Source organism: Tasmannia lanceolata, unplaced genomic scaffold (assembly GCF_043159265.1).
Source record: "Tasmannia lanceolata isolate RefF3 unplaced genomic scaffold, GAP_Taslan_0.1 ptg000006l, whole genome shotgun sequence".
Lineage (NCBI taxonomy): Eukaryota > Viridiplantae > Streptophyta > Magnoliopsida > Canellales > Winteraceae > Tasmannia > Tasmannia lanceolata.
In genome coordinates, this window is record NW_027518683.1 from 6,786,549 (window position 1) to 6,813,087 (window position 26,539).

At 40.2% G+C, this 26,539-nt stretch overlaps 2 protein-coding genes across 4 annotated transcripts; one reads left to right on the forward strand and one right to left on the reverse strand.

Moving 5' to 3' along the window:
- Positions 1 to 2,120: 2,120 nt before the first annotated feature.
- Positions 2,121 to 3,227, forward strand: LOC143879472 (triphosphate tunnel metalloenzyme 3-like). Its single transcript, XM_077381873.1, has one exon. The coding sequence runs from the start codon at positions 2,449 to 2,451 to the stop codon at positions 3,058 to 3,060; it is 612 nt and encodes a 203-aa protein (XP_077237988.1). The 5' UTR covers positions 2,121 to 2,448; the 3' UTR covers positions 3,061 to 3,227.
- A 13,150-nt stretch (positions 3,228 to 16,377) lies between these two features.
- Positions 16,378 to 21,315, reverse strand: LOC143879473 (heparanase-like protein 3). Of its 3 annotated transcripts, XM_077381875.1 has the most exons (10): positions 20,953 to 21,086; positions 20,129 to 20,277; positions 19,990 to 20,026; positions 19,688 to 19,871; positions 18,965 to 19,113; positions 18,188 to 18,421; positions 17,904 to 18,093; positions 17,697 to 17,822; positions 17,012 to 17,111; positions 16,378 to 16,935 (listed from the first exon to the last, which is right to left on the reverse strand). In XM_077381875.1, the coding sequence occupies exons 3-10, from the start codon at positions 20,006 to 20,008 to the stop codon at positions 16,564 to 16,566; spliced, it is 1,374 nt and encodes a 457-aa protein (XP_077237990.1). In that variant the 5' UTR covers positions 20,009 to 20,026; positions 20,129 to 20,277; positions 20,953 to 21,086; the 3' UTR covers positions 16,378 to 16,563. The 3 variants fall into 3 exon arrangements, with proteins under 3 accessions (XP_077237990.1, XP_077237989.1, XP_077237992.1); XM_077381874.1 differs by lacking the exon at positions 20,129 to 20,277 and having other exon boundaries at positions 20,953 to 21,315; XM_077381877.1 differs by lacking the exons at positions 19,990 to 20,026; positions 20,129 to 20,277; positions 20,953 to 21,086 and having other exon boundaries at positions 18,965 to 19,108; positions 19,688 to 19,815.
- Positions 21,316 to 26,539: the final 5,224 nt, after the last annotated feature.

Here is a 26,539-nt window from a genome sequence, read left to right on the forward strand (position 1 = left end):
CCCAAGTTATTTTCGGTCTGCCACTCCATCAACTTGGAACGACTCACTTCTTCTCACTGGCGCATCCAAAGGCCTACATTGAATATGCCCAAACCTTCTTAAACGGTGTTCTCTCATCTTCTCCTCAATTGGTGCCATCCCCACCTTTTTACGGATGTTTTCATTTTTAATTTTATCTAACCTTTACAAAATTAATTAAAAAATAAAATATAAAAAGAAAACAGAAGTGATATATCCGCCGCTTTTGATTACTTGGGACACCCAGTAACAGTGTACATGGCAATCAGCCCCATTGAATCCTTCTGACGTGAAGTACAGCAGCCCCTCCCCAATCATTGATACACTGTTGCTGGGTGTCCCAAGTAATCAAGAGGGTCAGATATATCACTTCGCAAAGAAAAATAGAAGGATCTCTTAGAATATATCAAATGTCAATAGATCTAATATAAATATCTCAATTCAATTAATTAAAGAAAAAGGATGCTAAACTCACAAGCGCCCTTGCACAAACTGGTCACAAAGGGCGCGCCATGTTATTGTGTGTTGGGGCTCAAATTAAGGGAGCTGCACGTCACCCTATGTCCTGTGCCCACAGACAAATGATTAGGGACACCCGGAGTAGGAACTCTGGGAAAACCGTTCGACCCTTAAGTCGGACCGAGGCAAACAAAATGACAACTTAACAATGGTAGTTTAGGGGTTACCTAGTGGTAGTGACCCTATAAACCTCGAATATGTAGTGGAGGGTTCTCTTTGGCAGAGGTTCTGGGTGCGATATGACAACGATGTGGCGCTGTATAATCGCTGATACAGGCGCTGGCATGCCAGTGCTTGACAAGTACGGTTGTTGGGATTATTCTAGGTCTGTGATGTGGTGTATCATGAGACAGCCTACTGCTAGTAGAGACTAGTCAATAAATGGTGGTACTAACCAAGGGTTGGCGGAGACGGAACTGTGATAAAACATTGTACGTCCTTGTGAGATCTGCTGGTAGGTTTGGATGACGGTTGAAAATGTGTTGTTTGAACGTTAGGAGTCAAGAATAGGCATAGACTCCATGACGCCACGCGGACCCTAAGGGCTCCGGCTCGGATGCGGGTCCCGAGAACCTCCGCAGGACCTAGCCTCCAGACCTATCGCGTAGGGGCTGTCGGCTATGAATGGTGGGCGGCCGAGGGCTCTATCTTGGCTAATGCGACAGCGAGTCAATGCGGCGGCGCTCGGCCGTAGCTTTTGGTCAAGAGGGCCTCTCTCTGACGGGCCCTTGGGATTTTGGACTATGGGAAGAGGAGTGACTGGCGGCACTCGACCATGGGCCACCTGGCCAGTTTAGGTGCTCGTGGGCCTCGTGCCATGTGGCATCAATTCGAGGCGTGACGAATAGGTTGTCAGATTATGACAACCGATTGTCAGACATAACCTATTATTTAGGTTTTGGTCTGAAAATCGGTTTTGTCAGACATAATCTGAAATGAATAAGGCCTAAGTTTATGCCAACCGATTGTGAGCCCGAAACCGATTATTGGTAATTTTGAGTCAATAATAGGGTTTAGGCCTCACAATTGGTTGTCACAACCCAAACGAACAGGGCCTTACTCACAATCATTTGGAACAATCTAAAACGAACAGAGCCTAAGATGTGATAATTAAGTCAGATTATGATGTTTTATCCTTTTTGAATTAAAAAGAAAAGAAAAGAGAGAGATTAAGAATGAATTTAAGAACTCTTGTTAAAGCAATGAATTTAACTGAACGGATTAGTATGGCCATCCCCATCATCCATGGTAAAGCCTCACATATAAACGGTCTGGATCAGTGAACAAGTGGACCCCATTGTACTTATACCCGTTTAAAAACATACGCACATCTACTGGTGCAAATTAGTATCCGCACCACCCATCGTGAAGACTGAAGAGAGAGGGAGAAAGATGATGCGACGGAAGCCAAGCAAATTGGAGGTGAGGGTAGAGGATAAGGAAGAGATTGAAGAAGCACGAAGGCGTTCTCTTGCTTCCAAAACCACCACTTCCACTAACCCCACCATTTCTCTCCTTCAACAATTAGATCGCCCCAAAGACCCTTCTACCAAAGCCCAACGCATTGGCCTCACCCACCAATAAAAACCCTAACCCTAACCCTAACGCTAACTCTCCTCTTCTTCTCTTTTCCCCTTCATTCAAAACCCTAATCCTAATTCTCCTTTTCTTCCTCCTCGTTCATTCAAAACCCTAACCCTAACTCTCCTCTTCCTCCTCCTTCATTCAAAACCCTAACCCTAACCCTAATTCTCCTCTTCTTCTTCCTCCCCCTTAATTCAAACCCTAACCCTAACTCTCCTTTTCTTCTTCTTCTTCCTCCTTCATTCAAAAACCTAACCCTAACTCTCCCCTTCTCTCTCCATTCAAAACCCTAGACAACGCAAAAAGAAAAAGAAAAATAGAGAATAAATGGAAGTCGAGGTCAAGCTCCGCCTCCCGGACTCCGCCGCCCACCAGAAAGTCTCCGATCTCCTCTCCCCATTCCACCTCAAAACCCACCTCCAAGAAAACATCTTCTTCGACGGCGCTTCATCCGAACTCTCTTCCAAATTCGCCATCCTTCGCCTCCGATTCTACGATGGCGACTCCCTCTGCGTAGTCTCCCTCAAAGCCAAAGCCACACTCATCGGCGGCATAAGCCGCGTAGAGGAAGACGAGGAACCAATAGATCCCTCAATTGCACGAGCCTGTGTCTCTGAGCCTTTGCGATTTGGATCCGTGATCAATTCAAACAGGATTTTGAAGAGGGCGAGGGACGAATTTGGGTGTGGGGATAAGGGTTTTGTGTGTTTGGGAGGGTTTCGGAATGTTAGGGTAGTGTATGATTGGGAGGGGCTCAAGCTGGAGCTGGATGAGTCGCAGTATGATTTCGGAACGAGTTATGAGATTGAATGTGAGAGCGCCGATCCGGAGATGGTCAAGAAAAAGCTCGAGGAGTTTTTGACGGGGAATGGGATACCGTATTCGTATTCGAAGCTTTCGAAATTTGCGGTCTTTCGATCTGGGAAGCTACCTGAGTAAGAGATATTTGCATTTGTTTCTTTGCTTTGTTTCTTTTCATAGACAATTTGACTTTGGTAGTGGTTGATTGGCTCTAGACAATCGATAAAAATTGTTTAGGTATAAATAAGTGTTGCTTTGATATGGTAATTTTTCTTTACTAATTAATGGGTCCGAGATTTATATCACTCTGATTTTTAAAGTTAAGATTCACTTACGTCCAAATTTGTTTTGGTTTGTTGTTGGATATCGTGGGCATTTTTGGTATGTTACGAAGCAACTGAAAGAGATCAACAAAAAGAGAAAAAAGAAGAAGATAAGTACAATACTGTGAATGAACTCAAAACTCACCATCCAAAACATTGTTTTCATTGTGTAAGAGAATGGAAGTCACTAGTTTAATCTTTTGCAATGCTTTGAGTGCAACATCTCAAAGTATTGGCAATTGGGAAATCCTTAGTGAATGGCTCTTCATGAGGATCTCAGACAGCTTAAAGTGGATCTTCTCAACACTGCTTTCCAATCAGTACAGACCTTAGAGGCAGGATGTAGACACAACTGGACTTCATTTGAGGTCGTTCGCTATTCCCTTGGTGCATTGGAGCGGACTTCAATGTGACCTGGTTTATTCATGAGAGGGTAGGTCGAGGATTACTTCCAACATGGAAGCTTTCTCCGACTTTGTAGGAAGACATGCCTTTGATTGATCTTCCTTTTATTGGTGCTCGAGTCACCATGCTACCCCCTTGATTAGTAGAATTGATCTTTTTTTTTGTTTTGCTTGGCTTGGGGCTAAGAATTCTTCACCACCCTTTAGATAAGAACGAAAGTCACTAGTTTAATCTTTCTGAATGCGTTGAGTGCAACATCTCAAAGTATTGGCAAGGGGGTAACTATTAAGGAAGGTTTGGGGAATTCTCCTTGACTGATTGTTCATGATGATCTTGACTACTAAAAGTGGATCTTCTGTGAGGAAGATGATGTACAAATAATTGGCAATTTGACTTTGGTAGTGATTGATTGGCTCTAGACAATCGATAAAAATTGTTTAGGTATAAATAAGTGTTTCTTTGATATGGTAATTGTTCTTTAGTAATTCATGGATCTGGGATTTATATCACCCTGCTTTTCAAAGTTTAGATCCATTTACGTCCACTTTTTTTTGGTTTGTTGTTGGATATCGTGGGCATTTTTGGTTTGTTAGGAAGGAACTGAAAGATGTCAACAAAAAGAGAAAAAAAGAAAGATTAGATGCAGTACTGTGAATGAACTCAAAACTCACCATCCTAAACATTGTTTTCATTGTGTAAGAGGATGGAAGTCACTAGTTGAATCTTTTGCAATGCTTTGAGTGCAACATCCTGAAGTATTGGCAAGGGAGTAACTATAAAGGAAGGATTGGGGAATTCTCCTTGACTGATTGTTCATGTTGGTCTTGACGACTTAAAGTGGATCTTCTGCGCATGGTGCAATGAGTATGGACCTCAGAGGTAAGATGTGGACAGAATTGGACATCATTAGAGGTCGTTGGCTATTCCCTTGGTGCATTGGAGGGGACATCGATGTGATATGGTTCATTCATGAGAGGCTAGGGTGAGGATTACTTCCAACATGGAAGCTTTCTCCAACTTTGCAGGAAGACAGGCCCTTGGTTGGTATTCATTTTATTGGTGCTCGAGTCACTATGCGACCCCCTTGATTAGTAGAATCGATCTTTTCTGTTTTGCTTGGCTTGGTGCTAAGAATTCCGCACCATCCTTTAGGTAGCTCTTCTTAAACCAATATAGAACCATTCCCAGAAATTTCCCTGAAATGATCAAAATGTTTCCACTTCCATCCCCACCAAAACAAAATTTAAATGATTTCCTTTTATATCATTTTTTTTCTCCAAAATTTTGACCGAAATTCCCGAAATTTGACCGAAAGTCTCAAAATTTGACCAAAACTCCCAAAATTCGGCCCAAATGGTCGGAATGACAAAAAAAATGGAAAGATGTTATTATTTCCATTTCATTTCATTACTGCATAGAATGATATTTGGTAGGCAACATCATTGAACTGCACATCTTGTGCATGCGATGTCAAATCGGCACGGACAAATAATACGTCGTAACTCTATCGTATTGAGTCTATTTACATTCGGTTGGGGTTCTTAGAGAGGAGACTGGTCATTGTAATTTCTTATACTTTGGTATTGAATATACTATTCTAGATATGCGTGACAATGCATGTCACTCGGTGTTCGATGTGATTAAGCCATTATGGATGGTTTTGTTGCTTATGTGATGATTTTTATGTATGTATTTGCGTTTATTCTAGCATTTCACAAAGTTCCATCTTAAAATTTCATCATTTGCACATGCTTTTTTAAAGATTAAAAACTTTGATCATTTGCGTATGTTTCCATGCATTTCCTTTATTTTACAACATTTCCATCGAAACCGAAATGTTTCCATTTGCGTGACGACTGAACCCGAAACCGGAATTTAAAACCTTGGTCCTGCGATCAATGCCTTTTAGATTTGAGTTGGTTGGGTTAAAGGAGTCAAAGATGGTGGGAAATTTAAGCGAGTTGTGGAGTGAGGCTGTGGTTCTGTCCACGGGTCTGTAATTAGAAGGTAAATTTCTTGAAATTAAATCCAAACGGAATGAAATTGACAACTAGAGATGTGAGCACTATGATTCCCTCGTTGGCAATTTGATATATCTATGAAACCAAGGGGATTATCTTTATGTTGCATTTATGCTTTTATGTTGTTGTCACGTTTAGTTATCATTTTTGTTGTTTTGTCCAAAACAGATGAAACATTTCGTTGCCATTAAAAAAAACAGACAAAGCATTCTATATTGGTACCGTTTAGAAAAATTATCTTCTAATTTTATTGTGTGTGTGTGTGTGTGTTTTTGTTTGTTTGTTTTTTTTCTGCTTTTGCTCTAGGCTAACCCAAACCCAATCCAACTCCACCTGACCCAATTTGAAAAAAAAAGGGTTAGATGGATCAGACGGGTCGGGTTAGGGTTGAGAGATTTATAGGCAGGTTGGGTTAAGGTTGACCATCCTCGACCCAAGGCTTTGGTTGGGTCGGGTTAGGGTTGAGGAAATGCTTTCTCGGGTTGGGCTAGGGTTGCCCTCAACCTGACCCAACCCAAGTTGCAAACCTAATGTTTTGATGTTTCCTGACTATCCATGAATATGTATTATGTAATATTAGGAAACCGATGGAAGCATAACATATTCTTATGGTTTTGGGGGAGGATGATGTTCTGTATCTGTGTTACCTGGTTCATCAATTCACTTGGTTCATTTTGTAGTTTGTGGTTAGTTACCTTCATTATGAACCTGGTTTGTTTCGAGTAGGCTTCTTCAGTTCGTGAGTTTAGTATGCTCTAGCACGTCTTTGGTTATACTTGAAAGGAAATCATTCAAATCCTTCTAAATCCCAAATGTGTGGAATTTGGGAAGTCTGAGACTCAAGTAGAAAAAGGAGAAAATGTAAAATAAGGAAACCCAGATTATATAACCATTTATCTTTCATGCTGATTCGTATTTGTCTTTTATTAGGGGAGAGTATGGGTAGTCTAATAAAAGAGATCTCAAGGTATTCTTACTATTAATGCTCGATGATCCAAAAAGAACATGAGAGAGACAGAGGCGTAATTTTGGATGTGTTCATATATGGATCAAACCCTCTTCCACATTTTTAATACTTATCCCGTAGTCAGTCTTTTATAACCCATCTTACTTCCTCATCTAAAGAAAGAATATGAGGATAAATGATGGATCATTTGGATGGAGAGATATTTTGGACAGACAGGTTTGGGCTTCTTGGGTTTGATGCTCTGCAACTGACACCTGTTGCAGTTTTATGGATCATTTAGATGGTGGGAAGTTCTTGTTACCTGGCTGATGAAGAAAGGTGTGCCATTCGAGTGGGACAAAGCCTGTGAGAACGCCTTCTGCAGCATAAAGGAATACCTCCTCAAGCCTCCTGTCTTAGCTATGCCAATCCCAGGGAAGCCATTGATCCTCTATATTGCAGCGCAGGACAGATCCCTAGGTGCCCTTCTTGCTCAAACCAATGATGAGGGGAAGGAAAATGCCCTCTACGACCTGAGTCGAACTATGGTGGGAGCCGAGTTGAACTATTCTCCAATCGAGAAGATGTGCCTTGCTCTCATATTCACGACAAAGAAACTCTAACATTACATCTTGGCGCGCACAGTCCACCTTATCTCGAGAGCCGATCCCTTGAAGTACATCATGTTAAGACAAGTACTGTCTGGGAGACTAGCTTAATGGGCATTTTTTCTCTCGGAGTTCGACATCATTTACGTCCCACAAAAGGCCGTCAAAGGACAAGTACTGGCAGACTTCTTAACTGATCACCCGATTCCAGCTGATTGGGAGTTACATGAAGATCTCCCGGATGAAGAAGTCTTCGTTGTGGACCTTCTGCCATGATGGAAAGTCTTCTTTGACGGGGCTGCTCGAAGAGACGGTGCAGGTGCTGGGGTTTTCTTTGTCACCCCACAAAAGGATATTTAGCCTTTCTCATTCGTCCTCACTCATAAGTGCTCAAACAATGTCGCTGAATACCAAGCCCTCATCATCGCCTTGGAGATAGGCTTAGAGATGAAGCTCCCTCAACTCAAAGTATATGGAGAATCCAAGCTTGTCACCAACCAACTCCTGACGAAGTATGATGTGTGCAAGCCACACCTCGTGCCTTACCATTGTCGTACTACACAACTCATGGGACAGTACGACGACATCACGATTGGGCACATTCCAAGACATGAGACCAAACAAGCTAACTCTCTCACTAACTTGGCCGCCACGATGGCCTTACCTCCAGATGAGACGAAGGTGGTTTGTGTATGTTAAATATGGGCCTTGTCGACACCTCCTCCCCCCATCGAGGTTGAGGAACAAATAGAGTGTCTTTGTCTTCAACACTGAAATTGAAGATTGGAGACAACCCCTCATGGACTTCTTAGAGCATGGAAAGCTTCCAGAAGACCCCAAGCACAAGACAGAAATTCGTCGTCATGCTCCTCGTTTCTTCTATCACAAGGACCAGCTCTATCGATGCTCATTCAATGGAACCCTTTTGACATGTCTTGGAGAAGGAGAAGTCGATGAAGTCTTGCAGCAAGCTCACTCCGGTGTATGTGGGGCTCACCAGTCAGGACTAAAGCTTCATGACCAAGTAAAGAGGATGGGGTACTATTGGCCCACGATGGTAAAAGATGCAATGGAGTTCGGTAAGAGATGCAAGCCTTGTCATTTTCACGGGGACTACATACGACAACCTCCTGAGCCGCTCCATCCTACAGTGGCATCGTGGCCATTCGGCAACTGGGGCTCGACGTGGTTTGTCCATTGCCTAAATCTTTGAAGCAACATCTTTACATCTTGGCGGCTACTGACTTCTTCTCCAAATGGGCCGAAGCCGTCCCTCTTAAGGAGGTAAAGAAGGAGACTGTTGTCCAGTTCATCAAGAATCACATCATCTTCCGATATGGCATCCCTCGCTTTATCACCACTGATAATGGGAAAGCTTTCAAGAACAGCTTGATGAACCACCTCAGCCTTAAATTCGAGATCAAGACTAGGAACTCCACCACGTACAATGCACCTGCCGACGGCCTGGTGGAGGCGTTCAACAAGACCATCTGCAAGTTGCTTGAGAAGGTTGTTTCTAAGTCAAAGAGGGACTGGCATGAGCAAATTGACGAAGCACTGTGGGCATATCACATTTCATGTCCAAATGCCACGGGGTTCACACCCTACTCTTTGGTGTATGGAGTTGAAGCGGTTCTTCCAGTGGAACTCCAAATCCCATCTCTACGGATTGCCAGCCAAGAGGGTCTCACTGAAGATGACAACGTCAAGTTACGACTCGCTGAACTTGAGGCATTGGACGAGAAGAGGTTGCAAGCACAACAATGGATTGATTGCTATCAAGCACGCTTGTCCCGAGCCTTCAACAAGAGAGTCTGACCAAGAACGTTTCAAGAAGGAGAGTTGATTCTCGCGGTAAGACGACCCATCATTCTTTCTCAACGCTCAGGCAAGAAGTTCGATCCAAAGTGGGATGGGCCACACGTAGTGAAGGAAGTCTACAGTAGTGGTGCCTACCTCCTCATCACTCCTGACGGGCTTCTCCTCAGACCCTTCAACGGAAAGTACCTCAAAAGATACTATCCCTAGGAGCATGACGCTCCATGTCACACGAGCCTAAATTGCATGATACTCCTGGCCAGTTCGAGTATAAACTGTGAACGGCACGAAAAAAAATTTTGTGCTACTCATAAACTGTGAACGGCATAAACAAAATCAAATATTCTATTCATTGTACTACTCATGGCCCGCATGAGTATAACCTGTAAATGGCCAAATAAAAAAAAGTGGGGCCATGGAGAGTCCACGCCCCACACAAAAGTCCTGTTAGACGACCACTTCGAAGGAAAAACAAAACACCATGGGGAACTAGGGTAGAGGAGAGGGATTTACCAAGTATGGCTCTTGTGTTTTGGCACTTTTTAGTACCTTTGTCAGTCGTCTGACAATTTCAATAGTTGGGAGTGCTTGCTTGCCAAAAAGGTCTTTCTTAACTTTTCTCAGAGAGAAAGTCTCTTCCGAAAGCGATTGATAAAGACATCTGTCATATGCTTGACTGATACCATACCACCAATGGAAAGCGACGCAAGTCCCATTACCCCGGTTCCCTTTTCTCTTTCGTTAAGTAGACTCGTCAACGGTGGCAGAGTAGTAACCGATCTATCACTCTGGAAGTTCAACTAAAGCTACAGCCGGCAAGTTCTTCTTTCCAGTGAGGAGAATTTCTTAACGGATTCAAGTAATCACTATCTTATGAAACCTAAACGACTACTGCGGACTGGACAGAAAGAAGGATAGGGACTGTAAACTACTACTGTAACAAAGACAGATATTCAAGGGGAGTTGCAAGATTGAAACTGAAAGTTACGACTCCGAGCACTTCTATTGGGTTGGTTGTGGGTGCCATGATTTTCCAGCCTTGACCATGAAGACCCTGGGTAGTGCTTTCCTGAAAAATGACGGAGGAGGTCGCCAGCAATTCAACACAATACTGGGTCTAACGGAAGGAATTACTAAACTTGACTATGCTATCTTTGTTAAGATCTCCACCATTGCCTCCATCAAAGACATGATCGCACATGGCGCCCTGGTCATTCTCGCGCCCCTAGTTGTTGGGAGCTTCTTTGGTGTGGAAGTCTCGCTTTCCAGGTGCTCCTGTTGGGACTTGTAGAAATCATGTATATGTCGAGTACCAGGAAGAACTTGGGAAGATTCAGCTTGAATTAGAGCCCTACCATAGAGGGGCATATACCTTGCTGTGTACATGCAACTGCCAAAACGTGAAATGATGGGGAGATGGCGATGAATTTGTTAAAAGAAGGGTGCTAGAAGCACAAGGAATAGCATATTAGAAGCCTAATGAGAGCAAGTTTCCTGACAGGCTTCTCTGCTATCATTTCCTTCTAGCAATTCCAAGAGGGTAAACATGGAACTCATTTACAGGCTCCCCTTTCGGAGTCCCATGAATGACTCACTCCATCCCCGGCCGAATGGCGTATATGCAAAAGAAGATGGGGACGAAACCTTCGCTTACATGTTGGAGAGCGACGGGGCCGCTTGGATTCACCTTGGCCGATCAAGGAATCTGTGCTGAGGGAGCTTCACCATTGATGTTTTTTATTCTTCAAAGGTGGGATGATCATTTGATGCATCAGAATTTGATCATGCTTGTTGTGGCTAGTAATGGGCAATCAAATCAATGGTCCTACTATGTACATGTGTCCCAAATGGCGATGGCCATGTTTGTCACAATTGTTAAACTCTTGTAAATGAAAAGAATGGTGCAAAGTGTTGGAGGAGCTCACGATGCTAGCGCTCTCAGTAGTGATGCTTGGGAAGGCTACCCAAAGCTATATTTATACCCAAGAGTACCCTCTATTCATGTAAATAAATAAAAAAAAAAGAGAGAGAGAGAAGAACTGTGGGGTCCACCCTCTATAATATATTATAAAAAAAAAAAAGTGACCCATTGAGGTCCACGACTCTCTCAAACATCTCCTCTCTCTCTCTCTCATCATACTAACCCTCTCTCTCTCTCCCTCTCTCTCTCGTGACTTTATCTCCTAATCTCTCTCTGTCTATCTCCTACCAAATATCCTCTCTCATCATCGTCTCCAGTAGCAGAAAGAAAGTGATACTCTGGAGATCGAGAGTGGAACCGATGGTGTAACCTAACAAATCCCTAAATGCCACATGCCACATGGGAGGGTAGTTTTGCCATTTTCATGAAGAAAAAAGCCAAAATTCAAGGGACAGATTTCTAATGTGTTAAGAGGATATTTGTTCGGTTCAATATGTTAAGTCTGAGACTCAAGTAGAAAGTGGGGAAAATGCAAGAGAGCTGGAAATAAAGAAACCCGGAGTATATAACCACTTATCTTTCACGCTGATTCCTATTTGCCTTTTCGTAGGAGAGAGTATGGGTAGTCTAATAAAAGAGATCTCAAGGAGGTATTCTTACTATTAATGCTTGATTATCCAAAAAGAATATGAGAGAGACAGACGTAATTTTGGATGTAGTTATATATCGATCGAACCGTCTTACCCTCTTCCACATTATTAGTACTTATCCTGGAGTCAATCTTTTATAACCCATCTTACTTCCTCATCTATAGAAAGAAATATGAGGATAAACGATGGATCATTTGGATGGAGAGGTATTTTGGAGAGACAGGTTTGGGCTCCTTGGGTTTGATATTCTGCAACTCACACCTGTTGCAGTGTTATGGATCATTTAGGGGCCGTTTGGACATGCGGATTTTAGAAACCAGGTTTTAGGTTGAAAAACAGTGTAAAAGAGGGTTCATGATAAGCTGCTGCATGCTGCGCTGACAGTGTTTCTTGGATTTTAAGTAAGAAAACCAGGTTTTAGAAATCTCTCCCGCATCCTCGATTTCTAAAACCTGGAAACATGGGGTGATCTGCTGCTCTCTTGTTGCTGGAAAGAAGGGTGAGAAATAAAAAAACGACGGCTGGTTTCTTTCTACTCTCATCTCCATGTACAATTTTGAGGAAATCCAGGTTCCTAAAATCCGCGTATCCAAACGGCCCCTTAGATGGTGGGAAATTCTTGAATTTTTTTTATGACATAGGGTATCCCCACCCCAATTTTTAGGGCGGGGGACTATTCTCTACGGATGCACACAATCACTCGTAAACCACGCGCATCGGGTAAGCCCTACCCATGACTTTAAGCTAAAGAGCCACAACCGTATGGGTTAAATTCTTGAATTTTTGAGGATAAAGATCTACCTTAAGATGGTTGGCATGGTAAGTTTTGATTTACACCGATATCTTGGTCTCATCAACACCAGTTTTTCATGGGCCATACGGTGGACAGCATCATTAGGAAATTGACATTTGATTTTGACTAGAAGCATCCCCAAAACAAAAGTAGTAGCTAGGTGGAAACCCCATCCTAGGAACGTCTTCGAACTCGACATCAATGGTTGCTCCATTGGCAACCTAGGCAGGGTAGGGATTGCTGGCATTTTAAGAATTCAGAGGGGAGATATCATCTACTCTACTAAAGCTGAGGCACGTGCTCCTCATCGCTGTTTGTATGTTTTCTTTAGTCAGGTGGAGGGCAACCTTGAGGTGGAGAGTGACTCGTTCAATTCTTTAAAATGCCAGCAATCCTACCCTGCTTAGGTTGCCAATGGAGCAACCATTGATGTTGAGTTCGAAGACGTTCCTAGGATGGGGTTTCCACCTAGTGACCAGTGATGGCCCATGGAGATTAGCCAAGTTCATTGATGGGATTAGAGACCTGAGTTTGTACAGAGCTATATCTTTTTTGCGTATTCCTAGAAGCACCGATGATCTGGCTGATCATCTAGTTAAATCAAGGGCTTCTAGTGGCCTCTTTTACTCCGGCCTTTAGTCTCTTTTCAGTAACGAATTCAAATCCTACTGCCCTGGTGGAATGGAAAGAATGATTTCGTCTACAACACCCGACTTGACAAATGCAATTTCTTCATCGAGCCAATTCCATCATCCGACCCATCAATTGAATGCTATAATTTCCCTAATGTCCTCTATTAATAATAATCATTATCCCTCTCTGTAAGTTCCTTAATGTCCTCTATTAATAATAATCATTATCCCTCTCAAAAAATTATAGGAGGGCAGATGACCATTGATTTTATGTTTAGAGAAATTTGAAAACAAGTTTGCTTTTACTGGATGATCTCCTTTCAGGATGGAACCTGCTCACTATATCAATGGTTCGGATCACATCATATACATGTATTATGCTGTCATTGTAATACAATGAGGTGCTCCCACCACGGCATAGTTGTTCCCACATGTGATCAATCTGACCGTTCACTTGATGGTCCTTGATTTTGACCGCAAGTGGACCACAAAAGATAGAAAACGCCCAATCCTAACATCTAATAATGAAATATTCCTCAGTATATAATACCTTACCCAATCTAAAAAACTACATAAAGACGTGAAAAAAAAACGCGCATTTTGGGATGTTAGGGTTGGAATGGACTAAGTTGAGTCTCAATATAATGAAATATTCCTCAGTATATAATACCTTACCCAATCTAAAATGTGACTTCAACTTAGAAGTGTAAAAGCCAAAAGAGAAGATAGAAATTCAAATAGGCTCTGTTCACTTCTTTTCCCCGGAAAGGAAAGGAAAGGATTTCATTTTCCTTTCGTTTCCTGGTGACATGGCAGAAGGGAATGGAATGAAGAGGAAAAGACTTCGTTTTCCATGGAAAGCCTCTTTCCGATATATTTAATCGGAAAGCAAATCTCAAGTAACAGGGAAAAAGTCAATTTCCACGTCATTTTTAGCCTTTAAATGGACATTGATCCAGTGATCCTCCTTCGGCCAATTGGTCCATTTTTCGTTTGGGGCCCGTTTGGATATACCCCTTGGATTTGGATTTGGAGGTGAATTTGGGTTTTTAAATCCAAATTCGGCATTTGGCAATCCTTTATGACATCTGGATTTGGATTTGAGTGAAATCCACAATATTTGCAAATTCCTTATGTTAGTGTAATTTTTTGGATTTATAAATCCTTTATGCGAGTGGTTATTTATAAATCTAAATCTGACCCGTAAGGGGTTAAAATGTCCAGAATATACCAAAAAAGTGTTAAATGACTTAAATACCCACATGACATTAAAAACTGATCAAAATACATCGTATTAAGTAAAATGACTAGAAAACCCGAGTCAGGCAAAATGACCGAAATACCCCTATACCAGGTAAAAATAACAAAATACCACCGAGTCGTGCAAAATGACTAAAATACCCTCATAGAGGGTCAAATGATCAAAATAACCTCATGACATAAAAATGATCAAAATAACCTCATAGAGGGTCAAATGACTTGAATACCCCAATATCGTGGAAAATTACTAAAATACCCCAAGATGAAGTAAAAATGATTCACGGCTCATAAAAAATGACTAAATGACTAAAAATACCATCATGAGATATAAATGATAAAAATACGCCATATTAGGTAAAATGACTAGAAATACCTTTACCTGGTAAAAATGTCAAAATACCTCCGAGTCTTGCAAAATGACTAAAATAACCTTATGACATAAAAATGATCAAAATAACCTCATATACGGTAAAATGACTAAAATACCCCAAAATCATGGAAAATTATCGAAATACCCATAGATCAAGTAAAAATGACCTATGGCTCATGAAAATTGACTAAAATGACTAAAAATACCCTCATGAGATAAAAATGATAAAAATACGTCACATTAGGTAAAATGACTAGAATACCCCCGGGTCATGCAAAATGACCGGAATACACCTATACCGGGTGAAAATGACCAAATACCCTGAGTCATGGAAAATGACTAAAACACCCTTATGACATAAAAAATGATTAAAATACCCCCATATAGGGTAAAATGACTAGAATACCCCTGGATCATGGAAAATGGCTGAAATGCCCCTATATCAAGTATTTTAGGGCTTTTTGGTTTTGTTAGATTTCATATTCAAATCCAAAGAGCATCCAAACAAAAAAAAATTAATTTAGATTTGAAATCCAAATCTATACGTGGTCATCCAAACGGCATTATTTATAAATTTGTGAATTTTAAAATTCTTGATTTCAAATCCATGGATTTTGGAAATCCAAATTCACCTCCAAATTCAAATCCAAGGGGTATCCAAACGGGCCCTTGCTGATCTACGTACCAAATCCTTGATTTCAGCAATGTAATTTTGAAGTCTCCATGGTCCCTTCAAGTTTTCTGTAGCCCATGCAATCACATTCGATGAATCCCCTTCGAAAATAAGTGATTTGGAGATGTTATTTGAGCCCCATTGAAGGTCAAATAGCATAGCACTAACATCCTCATTTGCATCGCATGTTCCTATCAGTCCCGAATAGGACACCACAAGTCTCCCAACTGAATCCCGTATTACCACCACACTCCCCCACCCACACCCCCCCCCCCCCCCCCCCCCCCCCACACACACACACACACACATTCCAGCCTTTCCGGGATTACCTATTGAACAACTGTCGAAATTTAGTTTTAAAATTGAATCTCGTTTGCATCCACCCATCCATCTTGTGGATGCTTGTGAACTATTTCGGCTCCTAGACCGCCCCAGGTTCCTAGATAAATTATGGTTTACAAAATAAAAACTATTTCGGCTCTGATAAATTTGGGGGCGAGAGTATTTTGGGGGTATTTTAGTGAGACAAGGGTGTTTTCCCTTGTCTAACACATTACTCCAATCAGTTTTGGACTCAAAATTGCATTTTATTTTGAGTTAAAAAAAATCCTTTTTAGAATCAAGATCGATGCTCAAAATTCATAATGAATCGGGCCTAAGTAATTCTTGGCAAAATTGAGTGATTGGTTCACATCTGTAGAATCAATTTTGGACTCAAATTGATTCTACATCCTAACGAAAATACACATTATTTGGATATAGAATTAGTTTGAGTCTAAAATGATTCTACACAGCGATTCAATCGCCTCATTTTGCCCAAGAATCAGTTTGGACTCAATATTGATTCTCAAAATCCAAAAAAACAGGGCATGAGTTTTCCATGTGTTTGTACATACAAAGAATTTTTGTATCTATTACACTCCCATTTCTTTATTTCTTATTCATCTGTCAATCTTTCATTTATGTTTTCTTCCATTAAATTCTGAACAGAAATGAAGAGTATGATCAATAGAGTACAACAGACTTCCAAATTGCTTTATTGGGCTTCATGTAAATCTTCTCTGTCCTCCATTTATTACTTAATCATGATTTTCAAACAAACTTACAGTTTCCACACATTCCAACATTGTTGGACTCAGACCCTTTTTCAAACATGTATAGGATTGCGCTATTAGATTTCCACAATGCACAGAATCTTGATAGATTTTCACCCATGCATAGCTACATACAAGCAGGCACATCAATATTGGGAATGTGAGCAAATACAATTGAGAAGGGAGCAACAGTTATGGGTTGTGATGAGTTAATCTTTACAGGTTGCAAGGAAGGAATTTGTCCATCTAAAGATACATCCAAGATGTTGCCATTTAGCAGCATAGTTTGGCTTTGCAGGTCTCCATCCTTAGCACTTAGATGATATTCCTCCCTCATAATTCCAATGATTTTCTTAACTCGATGCATCCTGTTAAATTTTGTCCTTGGAGCCGCCCCGTGACTATATTTCTTTGCTCCACTAACACCAGACTCAGTAGTTACTTGCACTTGAATTGTGGTGCTGTTGTCGAGGTTGATCAAGAGCAATGTGATCCCTTGCTGTAAGAAATCCAAGACAATGAATCAGAAAGAATATATAGAAAAAATCCTCAGAAGAAAGTAAAGTTCAACTTACAGAATTTTTAGCACAATGTGCATATGCTCGTATATTCTTAGTCCCTGAGAAGGTTGTCAAAAGAACATTTCTTCCCATTAATCGATGCCAAAGGAGAGCACTGCATCAAGGAACCAGAACATCAATCTCACGTTTACTATTGGAGTCACATAGTTGATATCAATCCAAATTGATGCATATTAATTACCTGTTTGGAACTTTAATTCAGCTATTAGGCCAAAACGAAACAGCCATGAGTTTTCCAATTTGGGTTCTTCATTTCACAAGATAAAGGATTAACAGTTGACCGATAGATAAAAAAGCAGGACTCACTCACTGAAGAACAACCTTCATGAAGGGTGGACATTCACCTATAAATTTCCAAATAATTGAAAATACTGATCCAAAAGGAACTGGTGGCTCACCAAATGGTATTGAGGGTTTACAAGAGAATCCCGCTGGAGGGGATTAATCATCACAAATACAACTGATAGGGAAGTGGCAACTTTGTTTACAGAAATGATTAATTACTTTGAAGCTAGGTCTTGAGTATGGTTTGATGGAAATAATTGAGACTGCATTCGTTATGGATTTGAGATTGCAAAAATAGAAAATGTGAAATCATGAAACAAGTATCATAATTCAGTGAGTGAATCTGAGCTTGATTTCATGTAGTTAAAAAATTCATTATGGTAAAAGATTTAACCTGTAGTAATCAGGATTCGGTTTGAAGGTGGTTGTGTTGAGTAGCCCATAGTTTCCGCCAATTAAACTCTGTCTGCAATAAGTTTTGGTGTTGTACGTTGATGACATGCCAAGCTGATCCAAGTACCTATCAATTAAAGCACAATCAAATATCAAGGAAATAGATCATAAAGCCCCGAGATATCAAAATCAACTAGTGCTAGCTTACCAGAAACTGAATACAAATGCATTGGTAACAAGGTTGCGGCCACTATTATAAGCTCCTCCTGCCTCACCAACCCAAGCAGTGGCTGAAGTTGGGGAAGTACTGAGAATATTCTGGAGGTTGCTGAATGTCACCGCCTCACCATCAAGGTAAGATGGATTTAGAATCTTGTCAATCAAATGATTGTCAGAACCTAAGTAGTTGAGTAGAGGTCTGTGGATCAGATTAGTTTTATGAAACTCAGATAACTAAAGACATTGCCTTGTTTGAGGAGTTGATTTTCTTACCTGGGCCAAGATTATAAATGTGATGGGTAATAACATCTAGTGAGTTGGGGAGTGTTCTATCAATGAGTTCTTTGAACCAATTTGCATCAAAGATACCCCCTGGTGCAAGTATTAATGGCTTGACCTTGAAACCCCTGTAGATGTCTTGCACAATGGATTTGAGAGAAATCACGTCCGCGGCATATTGATCTGCCCCAATTCTCACCCTAACTCCTCTGCCACTCAATTCATTTCCTGTCAAGCAAACAAGCTTTAATGTCCAAACAGGCCAATATCATTGATTTGTCAGAATACATGATATATTGATTTAAAATGCAGGTTTGATACCATTTCCAAGGATAAAGTGACATTGATAAGGAAACCAAGGATTGAAGTCTTGCATCATATTTAGATGTAGTTGAATTTTTTCACTGTTGTTCTAAGCTGTTATAAGAGTTTCCTTGAAAACATCAGCCTGGACTTACTAACAGATATCTGTTAGTATCTTTCTAAAATATTACAAGATTGCTTTTCAGTAAAATGTGCCTAGTAATTAATTGTATAAGAACATTCTACTTTATTATTTGAAATCTCTCTCTCTCTCTCTCTCTCTCTCTCTCTCTCTCTCTATATATATATATATATATATATATATATATATATATATATATATATATATATATATATATATATATATATATATAGTTGAACCATGATAATGGCATTCTAGTTCTGTATGATAGTTTTCAGTTTATTTTATGTTTAGCTCAGCAAGCAGGGTGTATGAAAAATTCTTACCAAGCTCCCAACCACGGATGGTGTAGCCCTTATTGACAGTGTAACGGATGAGCGAGGCCGCATTGGTGGAGTTCCAAGGTCCTCCCCATGAACCATCTGGCATAGGCACCCTTCCATTCAGTGCATTTAACCCGAAAATAATCGCTGCACTGATTAAGAAATGCAAACTGTTAGACAAATGCCTCATCCTAAAAATAAAGAAAACAGTTATCACTTTAACGCACGGGCAAAATCTGTTGTGAAGTTCCCAAGAGAGGCCAGGGCTGAATTCAGTGCCAATATCACAAAAAACATGGGGAAATGATAAATGCATCTCTTTTATCACTCGGGACACCCAGCAGCAGTGTATCAATGACTGCAGAGGCGCTGATGTACTGTATGCCAGAAGGATTCAAGGGATTTGATTGCCACGTACATTGCAGTTGAGTGTCCCATGTGATGAAAAGGGGCGCATTTATCATTTCCCAAAACATGGACATAGGAGGTCTAGGATCATCCTATGGAAATGATCTTTTGGGCACAACCTATTTACGTTATGGCCCATAATATAGAGTGTGGTCCGTACAGTACTTTCTGAAAAATAAGGGACTATAAGGGCTTACACCTTATAAAATCTCGAATGGAATGTACATAAAGAGGCATTCATATTCTACAGAACTAGAATAAAATCTCTAAGGAGAAGACAGTAGTAAGCAACTTGGCCTTTCTGAAGAAGTATCTTACTTGGCCTTTCTGAAGAATTGGTTCAGTTCATCCCATCTAGACATGGGTAAGCAACCTTGAGTGAAACCAAACATCTCCGAGGTGTTTCTCACGAACGAATTACAAGGTTGTAGCGGGTCACCCATGTCGTATATGACATTATCTTGCAGAGTACCCCCCAATCGAATTTTGAGCGGGGAAAATGCTGTAAATTTAAACATTGAAAAGTCGAAAATGTAGATTACATGGAGGGTTAGCTTCTATCAACCAAATTAATCGCAAAACAAGTTGAATTTGCAAAATACCAGGAAAAACTCCCTTACCTTTGATAGCGTTTAACATAATGGGATTGTTAAGATCCTGCACAAAGCAAAAGATTAAAACATATGAATTTCAAATCATTACTTTAAATCAGAATTTGTATTTCCAGAAACGTGGTATCAATTTATCAAAAAGAAATACCTGATCACAGAGGGCCCAATAAATTTTCTAAAGATAAAACAAAAATACCAAGAGCAAGCAAAGAAGCAAACTGAAATCTGAAGATCAAGTCTACTTCAACCACCGTCAACAATATATTCAACTGATTTCACAAAGCCTGAAATCAACACCTAAAAAAATAACCAGATTAGGTAGACTCTCACAGGATTTTGAATAACCCATGGAAAAATCCCATCTAATTCATTATCCTCATCAACCAAAATCAATGAAACAGTAAGTCAAACTGCAACTGAAATAAATAAAAAAAGAAGGAAACCTTGTTTAAGTAGAAGAAAGTCACATTGGATATCAAAAACCCATATGTAGTTTTTGTAAAATTAATATATATTATTAAATATTTTTTCTCAAATAATTACGTCGCAGGAATTTGAAAAACAATTTGAAATTTGCCTGATCAATTAAAGGAACACTTCGAATTGAGGAAATTGAAAACAAAACTGTTAATCTGTACCTTGATCAAATCCAATTCAAAGTGAGGGTTACTTGATTTGAAAACTCTCTAAGGACCTGTTCAATTAAGATCATGACAACCAATTGTGTGTCCAAAACCAATTATTGAACTCAAAATTAAACGATTGAGAGTCCAAAACCGATTATTGGTCTCAAAATTATGTTTAATTTTGAGTCCAATAATTGGTTTTGGATTCATAATCGGTTATAAGACGTAACAATCTTAAACAAATCTTAAACGAACAGGCCCTGAGGGTTGTGCACATTGTGGCTTTATAGTGATCATCATTAATCCAAAAACATTGATCTAACAAATAAATGGATAAAGAATATACCAGATTGAGCAGCGAGTCAAGACCCCAACTACAAGTCCCATAATCACACTTCTCTGGAGGCCACCAATCCAAAGTAGCACAAATAAAATTGGGATCTGTTCTTCCAATAGCAGAGCTTCCATTAATAAATACAGTCCCTTCTCCAACCCCATATTTTGAACCCCCCCCTGAGTCCTGACTAAGCACTGTAATGGAACCAGCAACAAAAATTGACAACCAAAAACACGATCCCACCAGCTGAAAAAGAATACTCATCTCGGTATTCAAACAAACCAATAGCATTTCAAGCTCTCAATGAAAGGAAATGGAAGAAAAGTGGGTTGAAATAGAAAAAGGTGTTGAACTGTAGAGAACCCATTGGAGGAAAAAAATTATGAATAAAACAAGGCCGAAGGAGAAGAGATAAAGATGGGTTTTGTAATGATAGTGCCATTGGAGGAAAAAAAATTATGAATAAAACAAGGCCGAAGGAGAAGAGATAAAGATGGGTTTTGTAAGGTTCTGTAATGATAGTGAAAAGATCAAGTTAGGTATCTATGCTGCATTATTAATGGGTTTTGAGTGACGCCATTACCAAGCAATTTAGAGCTTTATTTTGCATTGGAATTCTCTTTTATTGGTGAGAGTTGTGGAGAACAGAGGATTTAAATATTGCATGGGTTTTGCTCTTGTAGACTGTTGCCTTTGCCTTTGCTTTTGAATGCTTTTAATACAATTAAAGAAAGATAGACAGCTTTTATTTGGAGCCTTCTTTATTTATGTCACGTAAAGGAGCAAGCTCTGATCACCAACAAATAGGAAAAACAAAAACAGAAATGCATAGGATGGTCAATTAGTCAAACTTCAAATCATCTATCTCTTTGAAAATTTCTCGTACAATTAAAATCTTCAATGGAGAGAGATACGTTTGAAAGTTGAAACTAAAGAATAAGAAGGAGATTCGATTGGAATAGCTAGAGTGCCACCTGAATTAATACTCTTCAATGGCTGAATTGGGTGATATCAACACAACCATATTTTGATATTTTCGCTAACCAATCTTGTCTTTTAGTATTTATAGAGGAGTCAGTCAAAAGGTTATTACATTTCCCAAAAAGCTCTCATGAGCCAATTAAAGAATAAAAGACAGCTGGGTATGTGCAAATATAAAAATATGGTTGTTCTGATAGCATTTCCCTTTTTTCAGCTGGGAGATGAATAAATTAAAACATGGCCCTATTATTTTGTAGATTTGATCCATGTTTTCTGTTAAAAAGTATGAAATAATTGATGATTTTGTAAGATTCCATTGGATGAAATCCTACCGTTCATCTGCTTTGATGTAGGGCCCACCTGAGACTAGGTTGGTTTATGATTTGTAAGCTTCCATTGGTTGAAATCCTACCGTTCATCTGTTTTGATGGAGGGCCCACCTGAGATTAGGTTGGTTTTGCGTTTCAAAGGTATCTCCAATCAGCCAATGGTAGTGCTGGGACTATCTAGCTTTGGTAGCCCTAGGGTTAGTTTTTACATTTTCTATTGTGCGGGAAGGTAGGGCAGGTACGTGATTCTCGCACTGGTTTCCTGAAGTAGGAAAAAAGGCGTGCCATTATCATTATCCACATCATAAAGGTTCCTCAATAGTTACCTCTCACATGAGGTGGTGTAAAATACAAATCTATCTACTTCCCTTCCGACAAAGAGAAAGTGATTTGGTTGTTTGATTTGGTTGTTTGTTTGTTTGGACGTCAGAGCAGAGGGCCTACCAATCCTATTTACTAATAAAAATATAAAATCAATATGAGAAAGGATATCCACACACCCTTGTTTTGATAATTGTGCCCCTCCCTTTATCAAATACTTATCTGATTTGCTGTTGATATTAGCTTTTGGGGAATTACAACACTCTTGAACAGCTAATTAGAAAAATAAAAATTAAGAGTAGAACAGTGAGGGCCAATATCATTACCCAAAGCATAAATGGTTCTGCACTAGACGGACCTCCCCATAGAGACAACTCTTTAACAGCTAAGCATAAAAATAAAAATGAAGAATAGCTAACTAAGTAGACAAATAAAAAAATGGAGAGTAGAAAAGTGATTGCCAATATCAATTCTCAAAGCATAATGGTTCTTCCCTAGACACCTCCCACCCCATGTTCAAAGTTCAAACCCTTAAACAGATAAGTAGAAACAATATTAAAAGAAGAGAAGAGAGTGCTAACATGGTATTAGTTGTCCTTTGCAAAATTAATACTCAACTCAACTTAAGTAGTCGGGGTCGGCTAATGAAATTTTTCATGAAGAAGGTGAAAGAGTCTACCCGTGGCTCAAATTGACTTAGTCTATTCCTGTTACTAGTTTGGTTCGTCTACATGGATCATTTTTTTCCATTCTCTCTTATCCAAAGTCATGTTCTCTGTTATGTTTCTACCCATCAAGTTTTTTCTCACTGTTTCTACCCAAGTTATTTTCGATCTACCACTCCATCAACTTGGCACGACTCACTTCTTCTCAATGACGGATCCAAAGGCCTACATTGAATATGCCCAAACCATCTTAAACGGTGTTCTCTCATCCTCTCCTCAATTGGTGCCATCCCCACCTTTTTACGAATGTCTTCATTTTTAATTCTATCTAACCTTTCCAAAATTAATTCAAAAATAAAATATAAAAAGAAAAGAGAAGTGATATATCCGCCGCTTTTGATTACTTGGGACACCCAGCAACAGTGTACATGGCAATCAGCCCCATTGAATCCTTCTGACGTGAAGTACAGCAGCCCCATCCCCAATCATTGATACACTGCTGCTGGGTGTCCCAAGTAATCAAGAGGGGCATATATATCACTTCTCAAAGAAAAATAGAAGGATCTCTTAGAATATATCAAATGTCAATAGATCTAATATAAATATCTCAATTCAATTAATTAAAGAAAAAGGATGCTAAACTCACAAGCGCCCTTGCACAAAACTGGTCACAAGGGGCACGCCATGTTATTGTGTGTTGGGGCTCAAATTAAGGGAGCTGCATGTCACCCTATGTCCTGTGCCCACAGACAAATGATTAGGGACACCCGGAGTGGGAACTCTGGGAAAACCCTTCGACCCTTAAGTCGGACCGAGGCAAACAAAATGACAACTGAACAATGGTAGTTTAGGGGTTACCTAGTGGTAGTGACCCTATCAACCTTGAATATGTAGTGGAGGGTTCTCTTAGGCGGAGGTTCTGGGTGCGATATGACAACGATGTGGCGCTGTATAATCGCTGATACAGGCGTTGGCATGCCAGTGCTTGACAAGTACGGTTGTTGGGATTATTCTAGGTCTGTGATGTGGTGTATCATGAGACAGCCTACTGCTAGTAGAGACTAGTGTTGGGATTATTCTAGGTCTGTGATGTGGTGTATCATGAGACAGCCTACTGCTAGTAGAGACTAGTCAATAAATGGTGGTACTAACCAAGGGTTGGCGGAGATGGAACTGTGATAAAACATTGTACGTCCTTGGTGAGATCTGCTAGTAGGTTTGGATGACGGTTGGAAATGTGTTGTTTGATCGTTAGGAGTCAAGAATAGGCATAGACTCCATGACGCTACACGGACCCTGAGGGCTCCGGCTCGGATGCGGGTCCCGAGAACCTCAACAGGACCTAGCCTCCCGACCTGTCGCGTAGGGGCAGTCGGCTGTGAATGGTGGGCGGCCGAGGGCTCTATCTTGGCTAATGCGACAGCGAGTCAATGCGGCGACGCTCGGCCGTAGCTTTTGGTCAAGAGGGCCTCTCTCTGACGGGCCCTTGGGATTTTGGACTATGGGAAGAGGAGTGACTGGCGGCACTCGACCATGGGCCACCTGGCCAGTTTAGGTGATCGTGGGCCTCCTGCCATGTGGCATCAATTCGAGGCGTGACGAATAGGTGGTCAGATTATGACAACCGATTGTCAGACATAATTATTTAGGTTTTGGTCTGAAAATCGGTTGTCATAATCTGAAATGAATAGGGCCTAAGTTTGTGCCAACCGATTGTGAGCCCCAAACCGATTATTGGTAATTTTGAGTCAATAATAGGGTTTAGGGGGCTCACAATTGGTTGTCACAACTAGACCTGGCAAAACCGACCCATGCCCGCGGGTCGACCCGACCCACCCGCAAATTTGCGGGCACGGGTCCGGGTTTTAGTGACCCGCCAAAATTGACCCACGGGCCACCCAACCCGCAAAAACATGGGTTGGGCCGGGTCAACCCGCGGGTTTTTTGCTTTTTTTAGTTTTTATTTTTTCTTTAAAAAACCTAAAAAAGACTGAAACTTTTTTTGTCTTTTATTATGCCCTAAGTCCCTAACTTAGCTAGGGTTTCTTTCTTCCTTCGTTATTTCATTTTTCCCAAACTCAAAGAGACAAAGACAGAGAAGGGGACGCCACCCCATTCCCAAACTCACTCCCTCACGAGTTACACTCGGCCGAGTCATCGCCCTCTCTCAGCCTCTCTGCCGAAGCACAAGTACTCTCTCTCTGTCTTCGATATTTTTGCTTCTTTTTTTTTGAAAATGAAAATTTGAGACTTTGAGCCTGATGGATTGGAATCTACTCTAAATCGATTGGTTTGTGTGGATTAGATCATTGTGGACCTATGGTTACCATTTTTTTTTTTTGGGGGGGTTTTGATTCATTTGTCTTGGTTTTCTTAAAGTGGTATTTTATTGGAATTATGCATACTATTTTTTCTGTTCTGTTTGGTGGTTGACTTGAGGAACTGAAGATTGTAAATTGGTTACAAGGGTTTGATGAATTTTGCCTTGTATAAGACTTGTGGTTTATTGGTTTTGACTTTTGAATGATACTCTTTGATTGATTATTTATCTATTCTCTATCAGTTGAAGAATTAGTTGCCTTATTTATTTTTCATTTACTGTCCGAATCAAATGAAGAACTGATGTTTGAGCTTTTCATTTCTTTCTTTTGTCATATTCATGATTCAATTGAACTGTTTGTCCATTCATGTTGCGATTTTATGCACCATAAATCCAGAAATCCCTACATTAGTATGTGTACACATAGCTAAATTGTGTGAACAAATCCACAATGAAGATGAAGGAGAATAAAGAGAAAATAACACTTCGATTAAGCTAAAGGGATTAACAGCTATAAAGCTTCTAGAGCTAGGGCTTCTACAGCAAAGCTGAACACAAAGGCCATTCATAATTAAGAGATTCTCTGATTCAATATAAGTTTCACCAGAAAATCCTGTTACTTTCGTTAAGGTTTTTAGAAATCATCTGCTTGGTTTCTACTGAATTTTTTTAGAATAACCTTTCCCACTGAAAGATCCGTCAAAATCTTATTCCAAATTTCATCATTGATTTTCCTCTAGGTATCTATCATCTGACCCCCACATTGTTGGAGGAATTCTTGATAGCTGGGAGATGTTTATTTTCCTATGATATCCACATGGAGATGTTTATTTTCTATGTTTTACTTTTAATAGACTTTTTAATGTTATTTTGAAGGTCTTGTGGAGTCTACGAACAACAATATTCCTACGAATGCGGACAGCGGTGACGAAAGTCCTTCTGAAGATATAAGTATTGCTACTATCGGTAACACTTCTAAA